The sequence below is a fragment of the Amblyraja radiata genome, chromosome 32, assembly GCF_010909765.2.
Source record: "Amblyraja radiata isolate CabotCenter1 chromosome 32, sAmbRad1.1.pri, whole genome shotgun sequence".
Taxonomy (NCBI): domain Eukaryota; kingdom Metazoa; phylum Chordata; class Chondrichthyes; order Rajiformes; family Rajidae; genus Amblyraja; species Amblyraja radiata.
In genome coordinates, this window is record NC_045987.1 from 7,742,011 (window position 1) to 7,762,668 (window position 20,658).

A 20,658-nucleotide genomic window follows, 5' to 3' on the forward strand; every position below is an offset into this window, starting at 1 on the left:
CCCCTTAAGAATTTTGTAAGTTTCTATAAGATCCCCTCTCAATCTCCTAAATTCTAGAGAGTATAAACCAAGTCTATCCAGTCTTTCTTCATAAGACAGTCCTGACATCCCAGGAATCAGTCTGGTGAACCTTCTCTGCACTCCCTCTATGGCAATAATGTCCTTCCTCAGATTTGGAGACCAAAACTGTACGCAATACTCCAGGTGTGGTCTCACCAAGACCCTGTACAACTGCAGTAGAACCTCCCTGCTCCTATACTCAAATCCTTTTGCTATGAAAGCTAACATACCATTCGCTTTCTTCACTGCCTGCTGCACCTGCATGCCCACTTTCAATGACTGGTGTACCATGACACCCAGGTCTCGCTGCATCTCCCCTTTTCCTAGTCGGCCACCATTTAGATAATAGTCTGCTTTCCTGTTTTTGCCACCAAAATGGAGAACCTCACATTTATCCACATTATACTGCATCTGCCAAACATTTGCCCACTCATCCAGCCTATCCAAGTCACCTTGCAGTCTCCTAGCATCCTCCTCACAGCTAACACTGCCCCCCAGCTTAGTGTCATCCGCAAACTTGGAGATATTGCCTTCAATTCCCTCATGCAGATCAATAATATATATTGTAAATAGCTGGGGTCCCAGCACTGAGCCTTGCGGTACCCCACTAGTCACTGCCTGCCATTGTGAAAAGGACCCGTTTACTCCTACTCTTTGCTTCCTGTTTGCCAGCCAGTTCTCTATCCACATCAATACTGAACCCCCAATGCCGTGTGCTTTAAGTTTGTAAACTAATCTCTTATGTGGGACCTTGTCGAAAGCCTTCTGGAAGTCCAGATACACCACATCCACTGGTTCTCCCCTATCCACGCTACTAGTTACATCCTCGAAGAATTCTATAAGATTCGTCAGACATGATTTACCTTTTGTAAATCCATGCTGACTTTGTCCAATGATTTCACCACTTTCCAAATGTGCTGCTATCCCATCTTTAATAACTGACTCTAGCAGTTTCCCCACTACCGATGTTAGACTAACTGGTCTGTAATTCCCCGTTTTCTCTCTCCCTCCCTTCTTAAAAAGTGGGGTTACGTTTGCTACCCGCCAATCCTCAGGAACTACTCCAGAATCTAAAGAGTTTTGAAAGATTATTACTAATGCTTCCACTATTTCTGGAGCTACTTCCTTAAGTACTCTGGGATGCAGCCTATCTGGCCCTGGGGATTTATCGGCCTTTAATCCATTTAATTTACCCAACACCACTTCCCGGCTAACCTGGATTTCACTCAATTCCTCCAACTCCTTTGACCCGCGGTCCCCTGCTATTTCCGGCAGATTATTTATGTCTTCCTTAGTGAAGACGGAACCAAAGTAGTTATTCAATTGGTCCGCCATATCCTTGTTCCCCATGATCAACTCACCTGTTTCTGACTGCAAGGGACCTACATTTGTTTTAACTAATCTCTTTCTTTTCACATATCTATAAAAACTTTTGCAGTCAGTTTTTATGTTCCCTGCCAGTTTTCTTTCATAATCTATTTTTCCTTTCCTAATTAAGCCCTTTGTCCTCCTCTGCTGGTCTCTGAATTTCTCCCAGTCCTCCGGTATGCTGCTTTTTCTGGCTAATTTGTACGCATCATCCTTCGCTTTGATACTATCCTTGATTTCCCTTGTTATCCACGGATGCACTACCTTCCCTGATTTATTCTTTTGCCAAACTGGGATGAACAATTTTTGTAGTTCATCCATGCAGTCTTTAAATGTCTTCCATTGCATATCCACCGTCAACCCTTTTAGAATTAATTGCCAGTCAATCTTGGCCAATTCACGTCTCATACCCTCAAAGTTACCTTTCTTTAAGTTCAGAACCATTGTTTCTGAATTAACAATGTCACTCTCCATCCTAATGAAGAACTCAACCATATTATGGTCACTCTTGCCCAAGGGGGCACGTACAACAAGACTGCTAACTAACCCTTCCTCATTACTCAATACCCAGTCTAAAATAGCCTGCTCTCTCGTTGGTTCCTCTACATGTTGATTTAGATAACTATCCCGCATACATTCCAAGAAATCCTCTTCCTCAGCACCCCTGCCAATTTGATTCACCCAATCTATATGTAGATTGAAGTCACCCTATATAACGGTTTTGCCTTTATGTCGCACGCATTTCTAATTTCCTGTTTGATACCATCTCCAACTTCACTACTACTGTTAGGTGGCCTGTACACAACACCCACCAGCGTTTTCTGCCCCTTAGTGTTTCGCAGCTCTACCCATACCGATTCCACATCCTGCAAACTAATGTCCTTCCTTTCCATTGCGTTAATCTCCTCTCTAATCAGCAACGCTACCCCACCTCCTTTTCCTTTCTCTCTATCCCTCCTGAATATTGAATATCCCTGGATGTTCAGCTCCCAGCCTTGGTCACCCTGGAGCCATGTCTCCGTGATCCCAACTATATCATAGTCATTAATAGCTATCTGCACATTCAACTCATCCACCTTATTACGAATGCTCCTTGCATTGAGACACAAAGCCTTCAGGCTTGTTTTTACAACACTCTTACCCCTTATACAATTTTGTTGAAAAGTGGCCCTTTTTGATTTTTGCCCTGGATTTTCCGGCCTGCCACTTTTACTTTTCAACTTGCTACCTATTGCTTCTACCCTCATTTTAAACCCCTCTGTCTCTACGCTCACACATTTAAGAAACCCTTTCCCTTTAACTCCATCCTCCACTAGCCCATTCGACACCCTACCCCCTTATTAAGTTTAAAACCACCCGTGTAGCAGTGGCAAACCTGCCTGCCAGAATGCTGGTCCCACACCTGTTAAGATGCAATCCGTCCCTTTTGTACAGTTCCCCCTTACCCCAAAACAGATCCCAGTGATCTAAGAATCTAAATCCCTGCCCCGTGCACCAGTTCCTCAGCCACACGTTCAGGTCCCGTATCTCCCTGTTCCTGCTCTCGCCAGCACGAGGAACTGGAAGCAAACCGGAGATAACAACCCTGGAGGTCCTGCTTTTCAGCATTTTTCCGAGCTCTCTAAAGTCACGCTGCAGAATATTCATCCCCTTCTTTCCGACATCGTTTGTGCCGACATGCACTACCACTTCCGGATGTTCACCTTCGCCCTTGAGGATTTTCTGCACTCTGTCCGTGACATCCTGGATCCTGGCACCAGGAAGGCAGCACACCATCCTCGCATCCCGTCTGTTGCCGCAGAAACCCCTGTCCGTACCTCTCACAATGGAGTCTCCCACTACAATGGCGTTGCCTGCCTTAGGCCTTTTTGGTTTTGGCTCAACAGCCCTATTCGCATCACAAGCCAGTCCGCCGCCCAGTGTAAACACCTCTTCTGTCCTGACAGTTTCTAAGTGGGTGAACCTGTTCACAAGAGGTACAACACCCGGGGACGTTGGCATTCCATGCTTCCCTCCCGTTCTCACTGTCTCCCACCTTCTCTCTTCCAGTACCTTAGGTGTAACAATGGTACTGTAGGACTTGTCGAGGAACGACTCCGTTTCTCGGACGAACCGGAGGTCATCCACTTGCTTCTCCAGTTCCCCAACACGGCCCTTCAGGAGCTCTACCTGGATGCACTTCTCGCATTTGTAGCAGCCAGAGGCACCAGTGGTGTCCTTGACCTCCCACATACTGCAAGCATCGCACTGAATCAGCTTGCCTGACATCTCCTTCTTTCGTCTCCTCTCCGAAGACTCTCGAGCCAAAGACTCACACTTTTCTCACAGGGCACTTCCCTCACAAGGCCGCTCACTCACTGCCGCTCGCTAAGAGCACTTGCTTAAATTGACTGATAAATTGCCTGATTTACCAATTTACAAACCAAATTCCTCAGTTTTCAACTGTTTTCCCAGCACTGACTCACTTCTCTCCTCCCACTTGGGCTAGAGCCAATCAGTCGTATCTGTTGCTAAACTCCTGCTGCTGTTGTTGCTCCCAAAACTACAGCAGTTCTGAGTCTAACCTTTAAGATCCTTCAAAGAACTCTCAAAGGTTTGTGTTCAGCAATGGGCCAAGCAGACCACTTGGACTTGGTTGAACTTAACAAACAACTCCTCTAATGTCCGCATCTCCCTCTACCTCTGCAATCCTCACAGTATCTGAAGTAAATGTCACAGGATCATTTATTTCCCTTTCTCATCCATAAAAGCAAATTGCTCTCTCGCCGCAGACGGGAGCCTCATTGTGTAGCTATTGCTCCCTTCAACCACCAAAACACGGAAAATCTGACAATATATGGATTTAAATTAATTCATGTTTTCATAGGGGATATGAGCATTATTGACTTTGAGCTTATAAACATTCAATGTCCTCAACAACAGACATTCTTTGCACTTACAGAGTACACTTATCGAAACGCGGTCTCCCTGTAGGCTTGACAACACCCAACACCAATCATATTTCAGAATAATGTGTGAAAGAGGCAGGCGCTGCCCTTGCCCGTCTGACCTCCCCACAGGATGGAGAGGTAAACAAGACAGATTCTGTGTGATTTTACTCCTGTGAGAACTGTAGATAGTAGTCACTCCTGACAGAACTACAAAAGAAAGTCTTGTCAACATCTTCAAAATGTAGTAATGAGGACATTTTACTCCTTCAGCAGTCATAAAATAATCATCGAGAAGCCACAAGGGCTATCCCATTCCTACTAAATCACTGTGTTCCGATTTGAATATTTCCAAAAAGAGTCATAGAGTGATACAGTGTGGAAACAGGCACTTCGACCCAACTTGCCCACACCGGCCAACATGTCCCAGCTACACTAGCCCCACCTGTCCGTGTTTGGTCCATATCCCTCCAAACTTGTCCGATCCATGTACATTAAATGTTGGAATAGACCCTGCCTCAACTACCTCCTCTGGCAGCTCGTTCCAAACACTCACCACCCTTTGTGTAAAAATGTTACCCCTCAGATTCCTATTAAATATTTTTCCCTTCACCATAAACCTATGTCCTCTGGTCCTCGATTCACCTATTCTGGGCAAGAGACTCTGTGCATCTACCCAATCTATTCCTCTCACGATATTATACATTTCACATTTGGCCTGCTATGTAACAGATCTATGCCACAGTCGATTGTCTGAGATGTGGTGAAGTGTTGTATAAAAACAAAGTGCCATGTACAATAACTTGGGCTTTGCAGTACAGAGACCTGTAATTATGTAGGGAAAAATACAGGCATCATTTTGTGTAGAGCAAGATCTCGTTAACTCCAAAGACATTGACTGGTTGTGTACTCCGATATACATCATACATTGTGATCTCAAATTAGTGTCCCAGGTAAAGGGAATTCCTCTGGGAATTCTCGTTGGCCCCACTTTCTTAGGCATTTTAGATGATTCAGCATGTAAACGAGGATTCACTCGAACCTCTACAGATAGCCTGCAGAAAGCATTCTGATGGGATGCAACTCAGCCTGGTATGGCAACTGCTCTACCCTTGAGCGTCTAAACCTGCAGACATAGCACAATCCATCACAGACTTGTTCACCCAGTTCATCTTTACAGTGTGTTGCATCAGGAAGGCTGGAAGCATCGGCAGAAATGCTTGCCATCCTTTTCTTTCATAGTCACACAGCATGGAAACAGCACCTTTGGCCCAACTTGCTCATCTACACCAGTCCAACCTGCCTGCATCTAGCCCATATCCTCCTAAACCTTTCCTATCCCATGTACCCATTCACTACCTTCTGCAGAGAAGATACAGTAGCTTGAAAGCTCAAACATCCAGAGTTAAGAACAGCTTCTTCCCCACTGCTGTTAGACTCCTGAACCAATTAAGTTTTGCACAACTCCTTCACAGAGGTGCTGCCCTGTATTCTTACTCTTAATTCTACCTTATTTGATTATTCAATTGTACTTTAATTTTTTTGCACTACTGGAGTGCACGATAATCTTGCACCATTCTGCTGTTTTGCACATTTCATTGTTGTTTTTAATCAATACTGTATGTATATTGTTTACTCTATCAGCTACATGTGACCAAGGAATATTGTTCACGGTACTGTTCATGGCTTATTGTTACATACTGATGTAAATGCCAATAAGCTCATCTGAATCTTGGTCCTGACACCGAGCACCAGCTTGGTCCAACTGTGTAGGTGTATGCTCAATCTTCTCGGGACTGGATACTTCACCTGCCCACACATCCCCCACTCATAATCATTTGAACTGGTAGACAATGGAATGGCACACTCTGGGAATTTATTCTAGGTAGAATCTTTTGGTTAAGTACAGCATTTCAATTGTAATGTAGAATCGCTCATATGCAGCATGGAACCTTAGATGAAGCACTGAAATATTGACATTACTAGTTAAGATTTCAGTTAGTTGCGACAGAAAAATTAAAGTGTCCAAACTGAGCACATTGACCAGCACAAGCTATGGTTTTGTGCTGATCATCTGTGTCTGGATGTCACTAGTCCGTCAGTAGATACAATCTGTACCAATGTCAGCAGTGAGATCTTTCTTTCTCCATGAATCCACTCGTGGTCCCATATCTCCATACTGTTCAAGGAGTAAAACATAATTAAGTTCCAAAAATTACCCTTTTTAGACCCAAAGCAGAAATCCAAAACCCTCCCCTGGACATTAACCAGTCTTCAGTCACCGCCAAGTTGCCCTCTTATGCTACTGTTGCATGCCTTCTTCCTCACTCTTACCGTTTTGCATCAACAAAAACCACTTCAACTGGTCTGGCAGAGGCAAGGCTTTCACCTTGGGATCCAAAGGGACAGGTCTCAGAAGTCGACGGATGTCCACCCTGCACAGATGCTTCAGCGAGGCTGGAGAAAGCTCAAGTAGTTTCAGGGACCTGGACAATGCCAGCACTTGGTCCGTGTAGATGGAGTAGGCTGTTGGTTTGATTTCCCAGCCAAGAGGCAGCCAGGGACGCGTGGCATTGCCCACCATGAGCTCCAAGGTCACTCCTGCTCGCTGCAAGGCTTCACTGTGCGTAATTCCAGCCTCTGGTCCATTCAGCAGCGTGCGCAGTCTCTCAAAGAGAAGCGTGAATCCGGACCAGCAGGAAGGGCCGTGCTCAGGGCAATGGTTGGAAGCCCCAGAGTCCAGGAGAACCTGTATGATAGGGAGGTGGACCTCAAACTGATTGATGCAGGTGTAGATGAGGGAATCCTCGGGTTGACAAGCGTCAGGTTTAGCGGCGTGGGCGAGCAGCAGCTGGGTGGTATGCAAGCAGAAGTCCCGCATGGTTTCAGCCTCTTGCTGGTCTCTGCCTTCTGTCTCACCCAGAAGAAAGACAATGAACGTGAAGACATTGTCACCTTCCATCATGACGGCTTTCACATCGGCACCTGAGAGGCAAACATGGGATCTTAATGTTTGATGCAAAACAAAACTATTTTAACCTTCAGTAGCTCAGAACATCTTAAATAAAATAATAATAAGAAAATAGAAGTTTAGTGGCAGTTTAGTGAAGTAGTGCTGCATTTACTCCAATTTATGCAAAGGTAATTCCCACAAACATTAACGTGATGATACCAGGAATGGCAGATACTGGGTTTGTAGGTTAATTGGCCTTTATGAATTGTCCCCAGTGTGTAGGGAATGGACACGAAAGTGAGATAACATACAACTAGTGCGAAGGGGTGATTGATGGTCGAATGGGCTTGGTGGGCCTGTTTCCATGCTGTGTTTTTCAATCAATTAATTTAAACAGTTTCAGCCAAATGGATTCACATCACATGCAACTGAGAAAAGGCTGATTTGACTGAGACCATGCTCCAAAACCAGCAGCAATAGAGTGGAACTCCAGGCTCAGACATGCATTCTTGAGGCCCAGCTGCAGCATTCCTCAAGTTCATTGTCTGGCATAAGTCCAAGAAGTAAATACATCTCGGAAACATTGCTCCGAGTGGTTCAGAGCAACTCCTTCCCCGATTCCAATGCCAGAGAATAAGGAATTCAGTGAGTGTCATATATAACCTGGATGATCCCAAATGAGTGGAAACAGGGCAACATACTTGTGCTTTTATTGACACCCGTGCCCTGAACTTAACTGTTGGTCAAAGGTAAAGGTAAGAGAAATTATCTCAAGACTCCTCACCTGGAAGCGGCCTGTCTGTGGAGATCAAGGTTGCGTTGTCATTAAAGTCTAACTTCTTTTTGTTGTCCTTTAACATGCAAGCTCTTAGTGGCATTTACAAGGCTTTGTGATAGGCACATGGATATGCAGCAAATGGAAGGATATGGATCACATGGAGGCGGATGAGATTCGTTTATCCTGGCATTATGTTTGGCATAGACATTGTGGGCTCAAGGGCCTGATCCGATGCTGTACTATGTTCTATACATTCTAAGCATTGCAAATTATATCTTGTATTGTGGACACCAGGAAGTAGAGGGGGACGGGGGGGAGTCTCCTCAACACTATCTCATTAGTAACAGTTTGCATCTCAGGAATGAAAGGAATAAAAGTTAAGAATAAAAGTTTTTTTTTAATGTTTTTATATGTGTACGTATGCGAGTATATATATATATAAACACACACACACATATCTATATATACACACACACACACATATATATATATACACACACACACACATATATATATATATACACATACACACACATATATATATATATACACACACATATATATATACACACACATATATACACACACATAATATATATATATATATATATATATACACACACACACACACACTTATATACACATACACACATACACATACAAATATACACACATATGTATATTTGAGTACGTGTATATATATACACACACACACATAGTGAACTTTTTTTCTCCTTTATTATATTGTTTACAGTGTACTATGTTTACATATTCTGTTGTGCTGCTGCAAGTAAGAATTATCTGGGGCATATGACAATAAAACACTCTTGACAAAAAAGCTTGCTATCATACCTCTTTCAAGGAGTAGTTTGATGTTGGCAATGTTATACACCTGCACTCCATCACTGCTGGCCAGAGCGTGCAGCAAGGCTGATTTTCCTGACAGAGAGAAGACAGACACATTACGCATAACTTTTGGGCGTTGGTGCAATTAAAATCCCTAAGAAAAATAAACAAATGGAGGAAAGACGACCAACCGATCCTGTCAACTCCATTTATATCAGCTCCGAGGTCAAGTAGTCGCTGCAGGCACGGCAAACGTTCCACCTCCTCACTCGCCAGGTCTAGTGGGCTGCTGCTGTGAACCTGCACTGGCCAAAGGACATTGTTATATTAATGATCTGGATGAGGGAATTGAAGGCAATATCTCCAAGTTTGCGGATGACACTAAGCTGGGGGGCAGTGTTAGCTGTGAGGAGGATGCTAGGAGACTGCAAGGTGACTTGGATAGGCTGGGTGAGTGGGCAAATGTTTGGCAGATACAGTATAATGTGGATAAATGTGAGGTTCTCCATTTTGGTGGCAAAAACAGGAAAGCAGACTATTATCTAAATGGTGGCCGACTAGGAAAAGGGGAGATGCAGCGAGACCTGGGTGTCATGGTACACCAGTCATTGAAAGTGGGCATGCAGGTGCAGCAGGCAGTGAAGAAAGCGAATGGTATGTTAGCTTTCATAGCAAAAGGATTTGAGTATAGGAGCAGGGAGGTTCTACTGCAGTTGTACAGGGTCTTGGTGAGACCACACCTGGAGTATTGCGTACAGTTTTGGTCTCCAAATCTGAGGAAGGACATTATTGCCATAGAGGGAGTGCAGAGGTTCACCAGACTGATTCCTGGGATGTCAGGACTGTCTTATGAAGAAAGACTGGATAGACTTGGTTTATACTCTCTAGAATTTAGGAGATTGAGAGGGGATCTTATAGAAACTTACAAAATTCTTAAGGGGTTGGACAGGCTAGATGCAGGAAGATTGCTCCCGATGTTGGGGAAGTCCAGGACAAGGGGTCACAGCTTAAGGATAAGGGGGAAATCCTTTAAAACCGAGATGAGAAGAACTTTTTTCACACAGAGAGTGGTGAATCTCTGGAACTCCCTGCCACAGAGGGTAGTCGAGGCCAGTTCATTGGCTATATTTAAGAGGGAGTTAGATGTGGCCCTTGTGGCTAAGGGGATCAGAGGGTATGGAGAGAAGGCAGGTACGGGATACTGAGTTGGATGATCAGCCATGATCATATTGAATGGCGGTGCAGGCTCGAAGGGCCGAATGGCCTACTCCTGCACCTAATTTCTGTTTCTATGTTAGAATCCAGAGAAGCCGGACTTTCAGCAATGTGGGTGTAGGGGTTCAATGGTAAGGCCTCTGCTGAGTACTGAATGTTCTGCATTGGAGAGGGGGAGCTCGGAAGGGAGAAAGGTGAAAACCCAACAGGGGTTGGGGCTTCAAGAGGGGAAAGGGGTACAAATGTAGGCCTCTGCCGAGGACTGAACATTCTCCAGTGGATAGGTCGGGAGTAAAGAAGATCTGAAGAAGCATCTCAACCCAAAACGTCACCCATCCACGTCTTCCACAGATGCTGCTTGTCCCACTGAGTTAGAAACATAGAAAATAGGTGCAGGAGTAGGCCATTCGGCCTTTCAAGCCAGCACTGAAATTCAAAATTATCATGGCTGATCATCCATAATCAGTACCCTGTTCCTGCTTTCTCCCCATATCCCTTGATTCCGTTAGCCTTAAGAGCTATATCTAACTTTCTCTTGAAAACATCCAGTGAATTGGCCTCCACTGCCTTATGTGGCAGAGAATTCCACTGATTCACAACACTCTGGCTGAAAAAGTTTTTCCTCATCTCACTCCTAAATATACTAAAAGTCCTACCCCTTATTCTTAAACTGTGACCCCCTGGTACTGGGCTCCCCCAACATCAGGAAAATCTTTCCTGCATCTAGCCTGTCCCAATCCCTTAAGAATTTTATATGTTTCTATACGATCCCCTCTCATCCTTCTAAATTCCAGTGAATATAAGCCCAGTACTTATATTACTCCAGCACTCTGTCATTGTTAGCATTCACATTTATATGGCGGGTTGCAACCGTGGGAAGTCACAATACGCTTTGTAGTCAATGAGGTTTAAAGCATAATCATGGTTATAACATATGAAAAATTTGTCACCATTTTGTGAATGATAAGCTCCGAAACTGGGAACTCTTGATAATAGGTGATAGTCGTGGGTTAAATACCTTTGCTCAAATAGCAGCATGGCATTGACCTAATAGGATATTAATTGACAGTTTACCCTCTCATCCAAAAGGCAGTAACTCCAAAAGCAGAGCACGCCCTCATTACTGCTCCCGTAGTTATGGGCTGAAGGCTACAGAACGGATTTGGCTCATGTCAAAGAGGCAACATTGCCATGTACCGAGCAAGGTCATTATCATCATGGAATCTCTTCCATCCCACTAACGTTAGTTCACGATCTTGGGGAATAGAGCACTGACAATGATCATATTAAGCAGTTCCCAGAAAGACTAACACCAATGAAAAAGATTGTGATTACAAAATGAGCGCAAGAAAAATCTTGCAAAGAACATAAATATAGATTCTAAACACTCCAACAAGTACAATCAGCAGTCAGGCATTTCAAACCTTTATCCATGGCTGTTCCTGCTCACTCCCTTACCCGGTCCCTTTTGTTGATGTCTGCTCCATGTCGGACGAGCAGTTCTACCAGGCCAGGCTGGTTGTGTAGCACAGCTACGTGCAAGGCCGTGTAGTACGTAACAGGGTCTATTGAAAATAATACAGACCGTTCCGTCATTAAAGATCTACCAGGCAGAATAAATCATCAAGATACCCAGCAACCAGATAGAGTGGACAACAGGCTTAAAGTCCTGGAAACGTTGGTTCGAGGAAGGAAAAAGGATATAAAGAAATGTCAGAATCCAGGGGACTCAGATACAATAACCTACTGTTTGCTTGTGATTACACTTTATGCTGACCACACAAAATGTCTCCCACACAGGCGATCAAATTAAGGAGCGCAGTGGCCATAGGTCATGGCTGAACGTTATGACAAATGTCCAAAGATAACTATCCACTGATTAAACTGTGAGAAAATGCTCAACAGCCTTGTACTCTTGCACTAGAAAAGCAGATGCTGAGATATAACAAGACTCAGGAACAGCTCCTCTGTTATTAGGCTTCTGAACATCCTGCTCATGAGATTCACCCTCATCCCATTGCATTGTCTATGGAACTGATGCGCTACTGCGAACTGTATTCTGCACTCTGTATCTTCATTATTGTAGTTGAGATTGACGTGATTATCTTATCTGTGGTAATATCTGATCTGATAGCAGGCAACACAAAGCTTTTAATTGTCACGTGTATCTTGATACATGTGACAATAATAAACATAAATCTAGATGTTTTAAAATGATCAAATTACCATTTCTGTGATCAGAAGTAAACAGTATGTTTGCTGGGTGGACACAAAACAAATTGTTTCCATATGGGGAGATCAGAACCAGGCGCCATACATGCAAAATTATCACAAAGAAATTCAATGCTAATTCATGAAAAATGTTACCTGACAATTGGTTAGAAATGGGAACTCTCTGCTACATGGGGTGAGCCGAACAGCATAAATATATTTGATCCTGTTCTCAAGATCTGGACTAACCTTCAAAGTTGAGATCAGCTCCATGTGTCAACAGTTCCTGGGCTGCAATGACTAGACCAGCTTTAGCCACTTTGAGCAGAGCATAGCTGATAGCTTCCTCATAGAATGATGTTTGTGCCTCTCTCTCCAGCAGGTCTTGTAGTGCTGCCAAGTCAGTCCCAGTCACAGGAACCTCGCTGTAACCCAACCACAGAGACATCAACCAAAGAGAACGTCAGGGTAAGTCTTGAACAGAGGAAAATCACTTGCCACCACAAAAAGTATTTTGGACCCGAGACATAGAACATAATACAGGCCGAATGTGACGCCAAGTTAAAATAATCCTCTTTGTCTGCACTTGATACATATCCCTCCACTTCCATGTGCCCATAAAAAAGCCTCTTTAACGGCACTATCGTATCTGCCTCCACCACCACCACCACCAGGCAACATGTTCCAGCCACCCACCACTCTGTGTAAAAAATCTTGCCCTGCACATTCTGCAGGGAACGGAGGCATATGGATTATGTGCAACTGATAAGAACTGGTCTTGGCATCATGTTCAGCAGACACTGTGAGCTGAAGGCCATGTTCCTGTGCTGTGCTGTTCTCTGCTCTCTCCTCTTTAAACTTTGACCCTCTCACGTTAAAGTTATGCCCTCTACTCTTTGACATTGCCACACTGGGTAAACGGTTCTGACTCTCTCCCCCAACTATGCCTCTCATTGTCATATCCTGTCAGTTCTTCCTGAACAGTTATGTCTCCTATGAAATGTTGACACACAGTTTTACATATTTGTCTTAAATATTATTCCATAAGAAATCTGAGCTGTTGGTAAATCCTCTTAGTTTAATAACCCTTTATGCATTTACTGAACAAAAGATCTTAGCAATTGCAGTTCGAACATTTTTAATTACAGTCAGGACCAGGACAGGGACACAGTGGTGCAGCGGTAGAGTTGCTGCCTTATAGCGCCAAAGGCCGGGTTCGATCCGACTACGGGTGCTGTCTGTACGGAGTTTGTACGTTCTCCCCACGACCACTCCCACACTCCAAAGACGTACAGGTTTGTAGGTTAATTGGCTTCGGTAATAATTGTAAATTGTCCCTAGTGCGTAGGATAGTGTTAGTGTGCGGGGATCCCTGGTCATCGTGGACTAAGAGGGCCGAAGAGCCTGTGTCCGCACTGCATCTCTAAACTCCGAGCGCAGAAACGTCAGATTAGAGGGCATAGCTTTGAGATAATGGGGCAAAGTTTAACGGAGAAATGCGGGGCAAGTATATATTTTTTGCAGAGAGGGAGGTGGGTGCCAGGAGCATGCAGCCAGGGCTGATAGTGGCGTTTAAAAAGCTCATAGGCGCATGGATATGCAGAGACATGGATCACATGCAGGCAAGTGAGATTAGTTTACTTGGCATCATGTTCGGCACAGACATTATGGGCTAAAAAACCTGTTCTATGTTTAGGTATGTTGCAAAGCCTACCTGAAGCGTCGCTGAATATCTGCCGTTGCGGGTGTGCGCGATTTTGGCGCCGTTTAGAGGGGGCGGGTTTAAAACGCGATTTTCTCTAAGCTGTTCCAATCGAAAATGTTCAGCCTAGTTAATTATTAACGAAAAATCGCTGGAAGACCCCGTCGCAAAAGCTATTATTAGGTTTAAAGGCCTTGAATAATAGTTATAGTAGTTTAAAAATCAATCTCTAAGCCCGCGACCGCCAGCAACCGCAGGGTCTCATAAAGCAAACCACAGAAGGTTGGCTGTATATTTTTACATTAAAAAGGGCTTCTAAAGATCCCTTTATACAAAGTTTAATATTGCGAGTAGCTCATTTTGGGCCCATTATATCCCGCAGTATTTTTCTCGGCATTTGGGGCACAAATCTACCGCAATGTGAACGTTCTAAACCAGCGCGTTCCATAGGGACCCACTGGAAAGCTGATTTAAATGGACATTTATTTACAGCAATTAAACACTAAATTCCTTCCATTTGGCCTATAAATTAATGTAAATGAGATTTTAAAATCATGTTTTATTGTGAATTATTTGTGAATATTATTTGGACATTTAGGCTATTTAAAAATGTTAATCATTTATTAAGAAATGGATAGATGTTTAGATCTAGTAATTGAAGTCTGAAATTAGCTACAATTAGGTAACTAACTAATTATATGCTTTAATTTCAGGTCATCCAAGTAAGATTATTTTATATTTGTTTCAGAATGCTTCAATCTATGATAACTGAAAATTTCATTCAGTTCTCTTAATTTTTAAGAAAGTTATGGGCTTTTGACTGTTCACGATCACAGCTTTTTTGTTATGTCCATAGAAAATCAATAGGGAACAAGATGCTCATTTCCCAGTATGAAAATGGCCATAACTTTTTAAATACTTGAGATATGAAAGTGAATTAGGTGTCAAATTAAACTTATTTTTATGCTTTATCTGATGGGATAAATTACAGACTTGATTTTTAAAATCTCAAAATTTTGTAACATTGCTACTATGTTCTAATTACCTTGCCAAAACAATTATAGCCTTCCTAGTCATTTTACAGCCAGTTTTTGAATGGACCCTGCTGTTATTGCCATTTTCCCTCTGCCAGGTCTCACAAGCAGTAATGAGATAACATAGGTAAACATTTTAGTGATGTTGACTGCTGGTAAGTGTTTTCTCCTGCACTAAGCATTTATAATGCAGGCAGCCATGACAGGACTCTGGAGCTATTGATGCTGTCCAGGAAGTCTCTCTGCACTTCACCGCACAAAGTGCACAAAGTTACAGTGTGGGTCTATCAACTCACCTAGGAGGAGTTTCCTCACTTGTCTCCCCATTGGGTCCCTGTAGCCCTACAATCCTTAGAATCTCATCGACCAACGGCTGATACTCGAAGATAATTCGTCGAAATCCGTGCAAATAAGGCATGGTTTCCAAATCTATCCATCAACAGAGCCCTATGTACAGGTCATGTTCTGTGTTGCAGCAGCAATAGACAAATTTCAGACCTAAAAGAAAAAAGGAACCATTAAAGGAGCAGTATTCAAATGTGCATACAGTGCAGTCCCCATTGATCCATCCAGTGTGTTCCAACTTCAGACACAATGCTTGGGAAGTGATGTGTGTTCCTTCTGCCAGTTATGCTAAGTATCTGCATCTTTCAATATCATCCCAAATGCTCCTTCACTATTCTGAGTGACCATGGGCTGCAAATCAGTTTTTAAGAAGGTTTCAAGAATGTCTTTGAATGCTTTCTTTGCTTTCTGCTAATGCTTGCCATGACAGAGCTTGCAATAGGCTGTCTGTTTTGGGAATCTGGGGGGCGTGTAAGCAACATAGCCTGCCCCTCTGAGCAAGTTGAATATAATTGGGTCTCAATATTGCGATGTTGGCTTCGCAGAGGATGCTGTTGTCGATTTGGGTATCCCGCCAGAGAATTGGGAGGATTGCAGAAAATATTGGTGTTACCCACTGTGGGTAACCAATGTTTCAGAAGCACACGGGGTGGGGGGGTCAGGCCGCATTAAGGAGGACTGACACTGCTCACAATATCATACAACTATAGGACAGGGAGATTTCAGCATTAGACAGAACCTCCACTGGAAATACCATGCCAGAAATAACTTGCAGAACAGTGATAAATGTTGTAGAATTACATTTACTAATTAGCAGTAGCTCCAAGACTTTTTTTTTCTATTGACCAACAGACTGGGAGAGCTTGATGTGTGTACATTCACAGCTGTCCTTCCCGCATTACAACATTTAAAATACTTTGGAACATCCCACAGTCGTGAACCGTAGTTATTAAATGGAAATCTTTCTGCTTTTTTTTTTTTTAAACTGCAGGTTGATTCTGCACAGGCCAACTTAACTATCGGGAGATATGGGAATGTTTGCAACTAGACGCATCCAGGGGGGGCATTGCCACTGTGGGGAATTGTAGCTCAGACTGGGAAGATTTAGCCAACGATACCTGCATCTCAATCTAATCTAATCTAATCTAATTATGCACTAAGAAGGTACCTTCTTTGTGCAGGTTCCTGATTTATTCAACCCTCATCAAAGTCATCTCAATTTTGGAAGCTATTTACCACAGTCCGCCGCCCAGGGTCTGCGGGACGAAACTGATTTAGATTCGGTTTCTGACCTCCGTTTAAAATGTTCAGCTTAATGTTAATTGGCGATTTTCTTCCTCTTGTGTTCGGCTCCAGAGATTCGGCTGGAATTTGTATAGATTAAGATGCGGCGGAGAATCCAGTCCTGCAGGCGAAGGCGTCAGGACATTTCCACCCACGCAGTCAGTGGGGACTGATACCCACCATCCTCCTCCTTCCCTTTCTCTCCCCTTCCCTCCCTCCTTCTCCCTCTCCCTCTCTCCCTCCTCTCCCCCTCCCTCTCCTCTCTTTCTCCGTCCCGACCCATCTCATACCATCCATGACCCGCCGCCATCGCTGCTCCCGCCCGCTCACTCACTCACCTTCGCCACCGGACAGCCACACTTCCGCCCATCTGGGTACAAAGGTTCCGGGTGTCTTTGTTCCGCCCTGTGTTTGTCTTGGTTCTTGGTTTCTTGGTCCTCCAAAATATCCCAAATGGAATTTAAACTGGAGGTGGAGTTGTCTCTGCAACACACATAGATGCTGCTGCACCCGCTGAGTTTCCCCAGCAATTTTGTGTACCTTCTGCAACACACATGTTGGGCTCAACTATTATAGAGCAGGGCTAGAGCTCCTCTATAATCTTTGGTTGGGCTTCTTCACATGCACAAGAGGACACAAAGTGCTGGAGTATCTCAGCTGTCCAGGCAGCATCTTTTCCCTTTATGTCAGAGTCTAATTGTTTGAATAGGGTTTTGGCTGTGGTCTTGACTTGTAGATCCGAAACTTTAGGTCGAGGCAAGGAAACTACAGATGCTGGTTTACCCCCAAAAAACCCCCCCACAAAGTGCTGGAGTAACTCAGCGGGTCAGGCAGCATCTCTGGAGAACATGGATAGGTGTTTTTTTTGTATCAAGATTCTTCAAATTTACCTTTGATTCTCCAGCCGAGAAACATTCACCATAATGTTGTGAGCAGGGTTCCCAAACACAAACGACAGTCTGAAGAAGGGTCCAATTGTCACTGTAATAGACTCCCAACTTTTCGGCCCGAAACGTTGCCTATTTCCTTCGCTCCATAGATGCTGCTGCACCCGCTGAGTTTCTCCAGCATTTTTGTCTACCTTCCTGTATTCAACACTGCAAACTAGAAACTGCCAGATCCCGTCACTCTCTTGGTGGCTGTGAACTAAACCCAAGTCATCAGCTTGCTGGATACCACAGCATGGAATCCAAGTTATAGCTCTGATTCTTTTCTCCCTAATGACATGACCGTAGTTCAGGTTAAGTACATCCAAATAGTCATTAAGTGGCTGTTAGCATAGGCAAAAGTAACATGTTATTTGACTGCAGTCAGATTTTAACAAAGGTACAGTGGCACAGCAAGTGGAGCTCTGCCTCAAAGTGACAGTGACCAGGGTTCAATCCTGACCTCAGGTGCTATCTATGTAGTGTTTTCACATTCTCTTGTGGGGGTGGTCTGGTTTCATTCCATATCCCAAAGAAATGCAGGTTGGCAGGTTAATTGGCCACCACAAATTGTCTCGAGTGTGCGGGGCAGTTGATGGAAATGTGGGAAGATGTACAAAGGGATTCGTGTAGGATTAGTGTGAATGGGTGTTTGACGGTTGTTATAGACATGTGGGCTGAAGGATCTGCTCTACAAATCTAATTATGCACTAAAAAGGTACCTCCTTTGTGCAGGTTCCTGATTTATTCAACTCTCCTTAATACCATTCTTGGCAGCCTAAAGGAATCAAATTACTGCTAGTGGTCAGCCTGGTGAACATTAGTGGCCGGCCTGTCCCCGGACTTCAGCCATCGTACTAACATTTTCAAGTCTCCTGCATTTATCCTGCTTCTGGTTTCAATTGGTGATTGTTTAGTTACTTGCAGTTCCAAGACCACCTTGCTTGAAGATAGACACAAAATGCTGGAGTAACTCGGCAGCATCTCTGGTCGAGACCCGAAACGTCACCTATACCTTCTCTCCAGAGATGCTGCCTGACCTGCTGAGTTACTCCAGCATTTTGTGTCTATCTTCAGTGTAAACCAACATCTGCAGTTCCTTCCTACGCCTTGCTTGAAGATGTAGGTTGTGGCAGCATCACCACCTGTGATGGTCGCTGGATTGTCAATGAGTGTGGAATGACCAAATGACCACCGACAAAGTTCTCGATGCAATATGAGATTTATTTAAAAACGAAACTAAATTAAACTAAACTAAAAAAAACACAGAAGGGCTCCTTCCACCATCTCACTAACTACTGGAAAGGAAGTACTGGAGTTAAACAGGATATCTAAAACCATGGTCCCCAGACAGTGGGAGATAGGAGTCGCACAGCTGGCGACAGAATTTTGTTTCATCCAACTCATACACATCTGGGCTGGTGTCAGAGGAGGTGAAGGATCATCATGCACGCAATGCCAATATCCTTATGTGGAAGCTCGCAATCATTCCTTTACAATCCTGAAGCTTTCGTTCATCCTTCGAGGTGTGAAGCAAGAGCAGATAATGACTCCTCGTCAGGGAAAGTGCAGCAATGCATGAATTATTGCCAAACATCCCCCAGCAAAACAGTCACACTTCAGTGGGCTGTCATGCCTCACACATCATATCCCAGCCAGAGCAAATGACAGAGACAGGTCATAAAGTCACGGAGAGATACGACATTCAGCCCATCAAGTCTTCGAGGAGGAGCCATCTTGGGGAACGGCTGCTAACCAGCAGCCGTCCGTTCAATTCATTTTTTTTTGGAAGTTTTTAGTAAGTCCTGTGCTTCGTCTGTTGGAGAAATGGACTTTTTAATGTGGGGGGTAGGGGGTAATTATACTTCTAGGTCCCTACCTGGTTGGTGAGGCAGCTTTTTCTCCAGGCTGCCCCGTTGACCCGTCCTCGTGGCCTACCAGCGGGCGTGGAGCGCCGTTTCCTGGCGGGGACCGCCCAGCACCTCGGCTTCGTTGGCGGGACAGCGCTGGAGCGCTATCGTGGAGCGGAGCGGGCGATGCCTTGCCTGGGTCGCCGCGCTGGATCGACGCGCTGGAGCTCCGGTGAGATGTGACCGCCGAGATCAACACCTCCGGGCTGCGGGTCGGAGCGGGCGGCGCTGACTCTAACATCGGGAGCCTGGGAGCTCCAAACCGCCATGATCCCCAGCTAGGAAGCGGCCGTTCCAGGTGGCCCAGCCGCTGTGAGGACTCTCCTGACGCCGGGGCAACACCACCCGGCCAGAACGGCCAGGAACATCGGGCCTCCGTAGAGGCAATTGCGGTGGCCTCAATAGGCCTGACTTTGGGTGAACTGGGGATGGGGACTGGACATTGTGCCTTCCCCCACAGTGGTATCCACTGTGGGGGGATTTTTTTTTTTTTTTGTGTGTAAGTTAATATGTTAGTCTGTGTCCAAGATGGCTGTCGGAAGGGAGAGTGGACGCTGGCGCGCTTTAGCTGCCGCTGCTCTCTCTTCACATTGTGTTTCTTGATTTTTTGTCTTTGGAGCGATTTCTGTCTTTAATTTGTGTACTGGTGATGTCCTAATTATTTATTTTACTCCGACTATATGTTTTTTCTCTTCTGTTAACTTCTGTAAGGTGTCCTTGAGACTTTGAAAGGCGCCCGAAAATAAAATTTATTATTATTATTATTATTATTAAGTCCATGCCAACCATCAATCACCCATTTACACTCATTGTAAATAAATCCTATTTCTACCCCCCCCCCCCTTCCAATTATTGTCATCCAGGTTTCGCCTCTCATTTACACGTGGGGGGGCAACTTACAGTGGAAAATTATACTAGCAACAGGTGCCTCGGTTTCAATTTATTTGTCACAGGCACAATGAAAAACTCCAAACAGAACAGATATCAGAAATTGAATCATCCTACCACAACTTGAGAACAGTCCTGAACTACTATGTACCTCATTGGTGTCCTTCGGCCTGCCTTTGATCGGGCTTTACTGGCTTTACCTTGCACTAAA

The 20,658-nt window shown here is 44.4% G+C and overlaps 1 protein-coding gene across 2 annotated transcripts; it reads right to left on the bottom strand.

Annotated features, from left to right (window-relative positions):
• Positions 1-6,211: 6,211 nt before the first annotated feature.
• Positions 6,212-17,083, bottom strand: asb6 (ankyrin repeat and SOCS box containing 6). Of its 2 annotated transcripts, XM_033048590.1 has the most exons (7): positions 17,014-17,083; positions 15,391-15,592; positions 12,608-12,783; positions 11,606-11,712; positions 9,124-9,232; positions 8,939-9,025; positions 6,212-7,340 (listed from the first exon to the last, which is right to left on the bottom strand). In XM_033048590.1, the coding sequence occupies exons 2-7, from the start codon at positions 15,510-15,512 to the stop codon at positions 6,658-6,660; spliced, it is 1,284 nt and encodes a 427-aa protein (XP_032904481.1). In that variant the 5' UTR covers positions 15,513-15,592; positions 17,014-17,083; the 3' UTR covers positions 6,212-6,657. The 2 variants fall into 2 exon arrangements, with proteins under 2 accessions (XP_032904481.1, XP_032904482.1); XM_033048591.1 differs by lacking the exons at positions 11,606-11,712; positions 12,608-12,783; positions 15,391-15,592; positions 17,014-17,083 and adding an exon at positions 10,226-10,523 and having other exon boundaries at positions 9,124-9,253.
• Between the last annotated feature and the right edge of the window lie 3,575 nt (positions 17,084-20,658).

What these genes read in the sequence shown, in the direction of transcription:
- asb6 (XM_033048590.1), bottom strand. Translation starts at nt 15,512, where the DNA reads ATGCCTTATTTGCACGGATTTCGACGAATTATCTTCGAGTATCAGCCG. An exon ending in AGTGAGGAAACTCCTCCTAG is followed by an intron (nt 12,784 to 15,390) that starts GTGAGTTGATAG and finishes GTTGGGTTACAG; the next exon opens with CGAGGTTCCTGTGACTGGGA. An exon ending in AGCTGATCTCAACTTTGAAG is followed by an intron (nt 11,713 to 12,607) that starts GTTAGTCCAGAT and finishes TATTTTCAATAG; the next exon opens with ACCCTGTTACGTACTACACG.